The sequence below is a fragment of the Zootermopsis nevadensis genome, unplaced genomic scaffold (genome assembly GCF_977971745.1).
Source record: "Zootermopsis nevadensis isolate Lab colony 2312 unplaced genomic scaffold, Znev_1.0 Znev_ptg000008l, whole genome shotgun sequence".
Taxonomy (NCBI): Eukaryota; Metazoa; Arthropoda; class Insecta; order Blattodea; family Termopsidae; genus Zootermopsis; species Zootermopsis nevadensis.
Window position 1 is genome coordinate 2,116,339 of NW_028259140.1, and position 9,587 is coordinate 2,125,925.

At 37.1% G+C, this 9,587-nt stretch overlaps 1 protein-coding gene across 6 annotated transcripts in view; it reads right to left on the bottom strand.

The window, feature by feature from the left end:
• Window positions 1-4,853, bottom strand: part of per (period circadian regulator) — a 25,151-nt gene extending 20,298 nt beyond the window's left edge. For 2 of the 6 annotated variants that reach the window (XM_087344623.1, XM_087344622.1), the window contains exons 1-5: window positions 4,523-4,853; window positions 2,771-2,857; window positions 1,872-1,988; window positions 815-1,194; window positions 382-491 (exon numbers count right to left, since the gene is read on the bottom strand). In XM_087344623.1, coding sequence (XP_087200749.1) covers window positions 382-491; window positions 815-1,194; window positions 1,872-1,988; window positions 2,771-2,850 — 687 coding nt within the window. In that variant the 5' untranslated portion in view covers window positions 2,851-2,857; window positions 4,523-4,853. The remainder of the gene's footprint in view (window positions 1-381; window positions 492-814; window positions 1,195-1,871; window positions 1,989-2,770; window positions 2,858-4,522) is intronic. The other 4 variants (XM_087344621.1, XM_022075098.2, XM_022075100.2 and 1 more) reach the window with 3 other exon arrangements.
• Between the last annotated feature and the right edge of the window lie 4,734 nt (window positions 4,854-9,587).

Genomic DNA, 9,587 nt, shown 5'->3' on the forward strand with positions numbered 1-9,587 from the left:
GACGTAAGAAGGTACCTACACAGGTAAAGATTTCAAACTTCTAAGCACACATTAGATATCGCTACATAATCAAAACACGTAATTCAGGAGTGCACGTGCGCGGCACAGCCAATTATAACAATTTTATAGATGTACAAACAAACTACTTTAACAAAACAATTATAAAATAGCCATAGTTTGATTATATGCATCGATTAGATTCAGTTCAACGCAGACCTGAGCATAAATGAAAAGAAACACGGACATTAAAATATGAATATTACGTCGAGGAGATTACTGGATAAAATAAAACTTTAAGATAACACCGGACTAGCTATAAAATTATATCAATTAAATAAAATAAAATAATTTCATTACTGAACTCCCCACAAAATAAGTTACCTCATTTTTTGCTGATGGTTCTGGTTCAAAACTGCTAATAATCATCTCTTCCTTTTCCTCAGGCTCTACAGGAAGAGATAAATGATGGGCCTCGATTTCTTCGGTGATTTCTGTAAAAGTACGTAACAAAAACTGTAATTTGTATTACTGATGGTTGGAAATTAGAAAATACAATAGTCACGTGGCATTGGGTTCAGAGTTTCGTGAATAATAGACAGTCGGCTATAAATTTATTATGTGGGCGGGGAGGGGGGCAGAACAGGAAAAGGGGGAGACATTGGCTTAGGGAACCCAAAGGTTCATCACCGAATTAACCAGAGCCCTCCACCGGACCCTGTCCTGGGCCGGCAAACAAATGTAAAAGCCCTTGAGAAGTGGCGAGTAAAAATCTTAGTAAAGAGACGCTACGACATCCGAATATCTAAATCCTCACCTACTGGAAGATCCTTAGGCTTTTGTAACTTCTTCACACAAGTGAGTAAGGCCATTTGAAGGGTTTCATTTGAAGGGCCTGTTATGGTGGCAGGTACCACCCCAGCAGCTCCCAAACCAACCCCAGCGTGGCTGCTAATAGAATTTCTTTCGCTGCCACCCCCTGGGATATCTGTCTCCACAGCAACAGCAAGTGGCACGGGAACTGTCGCCCCAGCAGCGGCCAGAGAAAGATGACTGGCCACAACATTTTCATGTTCTGCTAAGGGCGATACTACGGAGGAAACAGCAGATGCGACTACTGCAGTTGAAGAGGACTTTAAATTCTTCTTTTTGTGCTCCTTGCATTTTGTGACCAAAGGCTGAGGAAATGATTCATTGCTAAAAACAAAAGTAATGTGAAAAGTTCAGTGGTCATAAATAAATAAATGCATTTTAATTCTTAATTAATATCCACCAAAGTAAAAAAAAATACCATTTTTTATGGTTTAGTGTTTTCAATATTTCAAGATACCCAAATTCAAAATGAGTGTTTCACGTATTGCTAAAAAAAATAAAATTATGATAATCTATTTGCAGATCTTATACATCCATTAGACTTTCAGTAAACACAATTACAGTAAGATACTAGTTGCCGCATTACATGCAAATTACACAAATGAAATTTACATAATACTCCAAGACTTTCAGCTTATCTATTTATTATTAAGCCCATAACAGAATTATTTCTTTAGTTACTTAACTGTAACATTAATTATTTCAATTCTTTCTTAACAGTGACTATTTATATTTATGCAACCTCTTTAAAAACCTCTCTCTATAAAAGAGAAATGCATAAAAGACATTCTTATAGCCTTTGATAACCACGTAATAAACGTTCTTAAATGGATGCGTAACATACGTATGAAATTAATCGCAAACGTAATTAAATGTGTTAAATTTCTGCATTATATCATATTTTGATAAGTCACATAATAATTCAAAATAACAGTATCAAACCAAATCTTCATCTTTTAGAACAAAAAAGTAACCAACATTAATTTTATTTAGATACTTACCCACTGCTTTGCATAGAGGGCGTATGACCGCCATAACCACTGCTGCCACTTGAAATGCTGTGTCGAGACTTGGAACTACCACTGCTGGATTCAAACAACATGTGTCTGTTACATATACTAACAGAAACAAAAACCAAAAATTATTACACCACCATCCTTCGTCCTCTAACCTGTTTCAAATTATGAGACGTAAATTTTGAAATTCTAAATTCTAACCACTTTGAACGCAGAGCATGTTAGTCAAGAAAAACGGGTACCGGCAATTATTATCCAGCTTAATTCATCATTACGCAATGGACAAGTTTAATCAAGGTAAGTTACTGGTAAAGAAATTGCTACGACAGCCTTTGCCGAGTGCCGAAGACCTCAGAATTCTGAAAGGAGGTCAAGGTATTGTAAGAATAAGAATGAATAATATGACATACTTTCAAAGAAACTTATGTGGAACAGGGGCAAAGTATTTCCACACAGTTATGTTATAAATAGACAGCTCTAATGAACTATCTCCACAGAAAAGTCTTACTTTACAAGCTGAAGGTTGCTCAGCTGGACAAAAAATTATGTTCCTGTCAGGGAGCCCAAAAGTTCTCTACCACATTCACAAGAGGCCACCATTGCATCATATTCTGAGACATTTCAATCCAATTCACAATCGAACACTGTTTTTTTTTTATGATCAACTTTAAACTTAACCTAACAGTCACGCTGAAGCTCCCAAGTGGTATCCTCCTTTCAGGCTTTCCTTGTAAACTTTTGCATAACCACTTACATAGTTTTGCAACCCAGACAACAACCAACATCCTCACTGTGACAACCTCAAATCATAGATTATGTAAAAGGATCCCTAAAAAACCTACTTTAATAATGTTTTTGGAAAATGAGTGTGTTCAGATTCTCACCTTCTTTGAGACTGACTATTGCTGCTTTTTGAATACGCTGAATCAGAGATCGTTGTGTTGTGGGTAACAGTTTCCTCCATACTGGATCTTGAAAAAAAAAATCACAACTCTTCAAATGGTTACAAGTAAAACCTGTTATTTAAATATTAAGTAAACTTTTTCAAAAAGCACAATCAAAATAAGGCCAGAGCTGATATAATCACTCTTCCAGCCAAGAAATTCCATTTTACATGCCTCACCCACCTCAAACTCCATGATTTATTCACCTAATAAATTATGATACTCCTCCTCATCTGACTTCCCCTCACCCACCTTCTATCTCGTCCCTCAAGCACCATAATTAAAAATCGATTTTATGGATCCCAATAAATTTTTAGACACTTTTCTCCCAGCCAAAACTTCACAAAACATGACAAAGTTAATTAAGCCCTTAAGTAAAATGACCCTCCAACGTGAATTAAACTTTCTTCCGTCATGAGGATTTGGTGATTTAAAGCTGGTATCACGGTCCAGGATCGCTCGTCCCCGTGCCGGAATTTGAACCCGGGACCTTCCAGATATATATTTAAATTCTCCTTTACTATTGGCAGTTTGCTCAGTGACCAAAATTTTCTGTGCATTTTGAGAACATTCAGGAAGTTCAACACTACGACGTAATATACTGCGATCAGAATAGAAACAAAATTGTCTCATAGATGTCTCTCACCGTTGCGCATTCTTCATATTACGTAACCCATGCCAACTTTCAGGGTCATCGTAGAAGAAGGCGCCTCCTACCCCGAGAATTTCATCCTACGTTAACATCCAAGGCCTCAAGTCGGATGTAACCCTCTCAGGGTTTCACACATTCAACACCTGTTTCAATTACTATTCGTAAGTTAAATTAGCGAACTAACCAACCCCATGAAGCAAAATTCCTCTTTGAAGAGCGAACAGTTGCTCAGCTCGTCAAGAAATCCCCTGCCTATTAAGAAACCCCAAAATGTTTCGGATGGAGGCAGCAAGTTCCTCCACAATGCTGATATGCACATACAAGTCCGCAACAAATTACAACCCAGAAGAATAACAACTAACATTTTCACTGTCGTTAAAATCACGGGTATCTTATGGTTACCACTACACAGACTTCCAAGTTTGCAAAATATTTCGCATGAAAAATGCGACTGGGGAATTTTGCAAGCAAGGTTATGTAGCTTACAAATAAAACTTCATGTTTACTTTCTTACGAAATGGCTGACTGTAGCAGAAATGTGGGAATAAATTTACAACGAAGTTCCCAAAATTAACTGAGCAATTATTAGCTGAAAACAATTTTATGGTCGGATACATTTCATATTTGTGGGGGGTAATTAAGCACATAGAACATAATAAAGATAACATAAACCCTATAATCAATGTGAAAATTCCACTTGAATATATTAAATATTTGGATTAGCGCCCTGATGATGGAGGCAGTAAGCGCCTCTGAAACGCCGGTAAATTTCATATAGCATATCAAATGTGTAACCTTGCCTGTAGGGGTTGTATTTTTGAAATATTAATTATACAAACGCAAATCAACATATGAACACTTTTAAGTATGAAGTCCACCGTGTAACATTTAACACTGCCACATCTCATTCATCGTTAACTAAAAACACTACCAGTAACCATTTCAAGAAATGATTTTCACAATTTATCACTCACAATAACACAAAAAAATACTGAAAGAGATACATAACCGTGCGTCACCATGGTAAAGTAACCAATTACCTGGTTTCGAAGCAACAACAGGCTGGATCATTTATCAGTCTTGATTTCTAGGTATCTAGGTGCACACTAAACGTTTGTTGTAATGAGTAACTCGCTGTTTACTTCATGTTCAAATTACGTCGAGGTCTTAATCACTTCACTTAATTGAAAATCGCTGATAAAACACTTGTCACAAAGTTATCGCCTACTTATTAATGCAAATCTGTATTAATTATAGTAAATACTCGAAAGATGAGAGCGTTTTCATTACTACTGTACAACCAAGCCAACATCTTCTACGATACTACGCCGCCTTCTCCTTCTCGGTTCAACAGTTCCTGCCCATCCGATCACGTACCGATACACGTGAGTTGCGCGTCATACCAACTCACACACTTTCCCACTAGCGTCCGCAGAAACAAAATCCCCTATACAAAGCAGAACAAATGGCCTTGTATATTACTCTAAAATTAAGATATCGCATATATTGATTCTAATTATAATCTTAATTCTGATTGTAATTCTTCAAGTATAAAAAATATAATTTACCAATTTTGTTTGAACAGTATGCAGATACATTTTGTGGTTCGTGACTTCAACATGCACGTTACAAGTTCGCATTTGGTTTGGATCAAAATACCGTCCTGTAGACTGACTCAATTAGGCCTTTGTATAGCCGCAAACTTTTACGAAACATGCGAATTACAAACATTCTAAAATAATTCTGTCCATGACTCATTAAAAAGCATGGAAGTAACTGCATGAAGCAAGGTTTGTGAAGTTCGCTGTCGTCCTCACAAAGCTCGTCTTTGAAACAATAATGCCATCATGATAAAAGACATTGAATTCATCGCCTGGCAATAATTTTTGCAGCCTACTGGTAAAAATCAATAAATAATAATAATAATGTCAGTTCTTACAGCACAGAGAACACAAATATTTAAACTTAGTAAATGAATTTAACATTCTTCCGCCAGCGATGGCATAAATTACCCTTTATTTTATTATTATTTAGTGTTCTGTCTGAGGACAGGTCCATATGAACAGGATCCTTCCATCCTTTTCTCGGACTGGGACCTGTTCATATACGTTCTTGGCAGATGATCCAGAAGTGGTTTGCCATTGCCTTCTTCTGTGTGTGAATGGAGTAATTGTTGGGATGCCACGGAGGAAAACTCCGTGTTGCCTAGACCACGGCCTTGCCCAACACAAGTTATAAATTCGGGCACCGCCGGGAATCGAACCCGAGACCCCAGGATTACAAGGCCAGCGTTCTAACCGCTAGACCACCGTGGCTGTCCAAAATTACCCTTACGTTCCACAAAGTCCAATAGTAAAGATGAACTTGATGCAAACTACAAGCTTGTCACGTGGATAAATTTGTTTTATTTGTTGAATGTTGCAAAAGACAGCATCCACGTTGACTTACATAACTGAGAAAGAGATTTCTTTCTGGGGATATTTTTGTGATTTTATTTCCAGTTTCAGCAATATCAGTACTTGTCAGCCTCACGTTCCAGTTCTCTCATGGGTTGACAACCAGCGGGCCGCGGGCAGCATGCAGCCTGCCGATATACAGAGTGATTCAGAAGTATGTTTACAAACTAAGTGTGCGTGTTCCTGGATTAAAAATAATAAAAATTGTTCCTATGAACATGTGGTCGCAAATGTTTCATTTTCGAAATAATAGCCAAAAATAATTTTCAATGTATGCCTTTATTGCGAAGTATAAGGACAGGGATGTTTCTTTATAACAGATGCTCAAAGGTTGTTCCTCAATTCTCCACACATGCCCGAGCACGACGTACAAATTCGTTCGTACACTCCAGGGTTTCCTCGAATTATCTGACATACATTCTTCACACGTTCCCATAGGTCGTCATCATTGTTTTTGGGTGTTGCATAAACGACGGACTTCAAGGGACTCCACAGATAAAAGTCCAATGGAGTCAGGTCCGGTGACCTCGGTGGCCACCGCGTCCAATACGTCGCTGTTCATTGAAATGTTATTTTGCAGTAATTAAACCATTTTGTGTTAATTTTCCTTCAGTACTTCATAATTACTTTAACCTCTTTCTAAAATATTAATTATTACTATTTTTAATTAATTAATCTTGTCCGTCTAATCACAATTTAAAATTTAAAATTAAGATAATTAAAATACCATGTGATGCTCCTTATCGAAACATTCGATTTACATTTAGAACATCACTTTCTAACTACATGTTGCATATAAGAAATTATGATTAAGTTTTTAAGTTTATATAATTGTAATTTTTACACACCTGAAGATGGTTCATCTAAGAACCGAAACATGTGGTGAGAAAGTGATGTTCCAAATGTAAATCGAATGTTTCGATAAGGAGCATCACATGGTATTTTAATTATCTTAATTTTAAATTTTTAAATTGTGATTAGACGGACAATATTAATTAATTAAATATATATTTTCACAATATGACGCAACTCTATCATCTTATTACTATTTTGTTTAAAAAAATGTTAACTGCTGAATAGTTTTGAGATACGTCACTTCTAGAACCCTAGTTTATCTGATCTCACTATTGGATATCCTTCCACTTGAATCTATTGAATAATTTGTGTTACGTCACACTGGAATTCAAAGCCGTGAACATATACCCAGGTGGCCTTGCTTCCACGGCAACCGATAGACCTGTGGTCACGTTGTAACAACAGGTGTTTACAAAACTGTAAGAAAAAACGCCTTAGTACAAGCAATAATTTGAATTTCAATCGACAATGTCAGAAAATGTGACTAGTCAGTTTCTAGTAAATCAATCGAGTCATCCAGGCAACCAGATAGTTAATTAACAAATCTGACAGACAGTCAATCAATTTACGAGTCCGAAGATGGTTGTCTTCTGGGTTGTTCCGCCGTGTAGTCTGGTAGAAGTTTACCGACGTTTCAGATGTCCTTGCTGCCTCCATCATCAGGGCGATAATGAAGGCAGCAAGGAACTCTGAAACGTCGGTAAACTTCTACCAGACTACACGGCGGAATAACCCAGAAGACAACCATCTTCGGAGTCGTGGCCGTGAAAATTTCAAATCCTACATATAATTAATTATTATTAATAATTAATTAAATTATTAATTAAATATTACTATTAATCTATTTAGAGTCCAGTAGCTATTCAACACTGCTTAACTCGCTCCAGGAAATCGTATTCACATTAAATCCGGTTGAATAGTCGATGAAGAGACTTGCGCTCTGATTTCTCCATTCCCAAAAGCCTAAGACGAACGGGCACTGCCTGGGAACCTTCATAATGAAAAATGCATGGTTTCTTTTTCTGTTAAATTTAGTGTCAATAGTCTCTCTTCATTTTCTCGTCTGTCCCATTCGCTAACGTTCATGATGGTGGCAACTACGTAACTTGTTTCATTTATTTCAGGTCATAATAGACAAAAGTCCGTAAAAAATAAGAATCTAGCAAGGATCTGATGTAGGCGTACACACGTCACATAATAATTTCATTATTATTGCATTACGTAATATGGATTACATATAATTGTACCAAACAGCTGTATTTTACTATTTTAATCTGTAATCTGTGGTCCTGCGGTTAGAACGCTGGCCTTGTAATCCTGGGGTCTCGGGTTCGATTCCCGGCGGTGCCCGAATTTATAACTTGTGTTGGGCAAGGCCGTGGTCTAGGCAACACGGAGTTTTCCTCCGTGGCTTCCCAACAGTTACTCCATTCACACACAGAAGAAGGCAATGGCAAACCACTTCTGGATCATCTGCCAAGAACGTATATGAACAGGTCCCAGTCCGAGAAAAGGATGGAAGGATCCTGTTCATATGGACCTGTCGTCACACAGAACACTAAATAAGTAAATAAAATCATAATTAGTTACGAGTTATTTAAATGAAATGTTTATCTGGCAAAATTCTAGTACTTAAAACAATGATCGAATATAATGTTATTATTTAGTTTCATGATTTTGTAAGAAATAATTTATGCTGAAGTTGCACCCAAGTTCACTGTAACGATCTGCTTTATTCTATAAATTAATTCTATTGCAAATATGTGACGAAATATGAAATGTTTTATTCCGTTCTTACCATTTTATACTGCAACTATATGCATTTAATTAAATTTAGAAACAAAAGTCTTTATGGAGTTATATTTAGTTTACCAGAAGCCAGTAGACTCCACTGCTATTATTCTGTGATGGAAATCTTCAAAAGGTCATTGTGAAATCACGTTTGCACTTGTAGGGAAGTTCTGAAGGCGTGGATTGAATTCATTTGGATTCATAGGGAAGGTTGGAGGTTTCTTGTGAACACGGTAATGAACCTTTAGGTTCCATAACACACCGGAAATATCTTCACTAGCTGAGCGTATTATTATTAACTTCTCCAGAATAACTATGCTTCATGAAGTTGGTTCATAACGATATTACGCCGTGAAAAGTGTAGAAATTAATCGACTTACAAAAAGAGTAATGATATTTTCACACCACTGTGAGAACGTGCAAACATTTCCATTTCTAGAACTCTTTTATTAAACGAGGCTATTTGTTTCCATGACAGATGTCTAAATAACGTGCAGCTTTGTTCTGTCTGGAGACCCTCAAATGCAACGTGACATCTTCCCCCTTCCGGTCAGTGGGGTTGCACGCTGTTACGAAACCCAACCGTGCTGAAGTTACTAAGCGTTTGGTCTCCTTCTAAAAGCCAATTTACTCAACTCCTCGAAGCAGAAACTCGTCTAAATAATATTTAAGAATCAAGTCCGTACCGCAAAGAAAACACAACCCTTCACCATTACGAAAATCAAGTGGTTGATGCAGTTTATGGAAATAACGATTATTTTAACTATAGTTTAATGTGATTCTCAAAGTAAACAGCGATCATTTCCTTAAACAGCGTTAACAAGTTGATCTTTGTAATGGTGAAGTGTTGTGTTTTCTTCGCGGTACGGACTGGATTCTTAAATATTATGTAGATGAGGTTCCTGCTTCGAAGATTAATAAGTTGGGCTCACATCCTAGTGCCCTGACTCGTGATGAAGCTACACGCATTGTCAGACAGACATCACGTGTACAACACACGTGA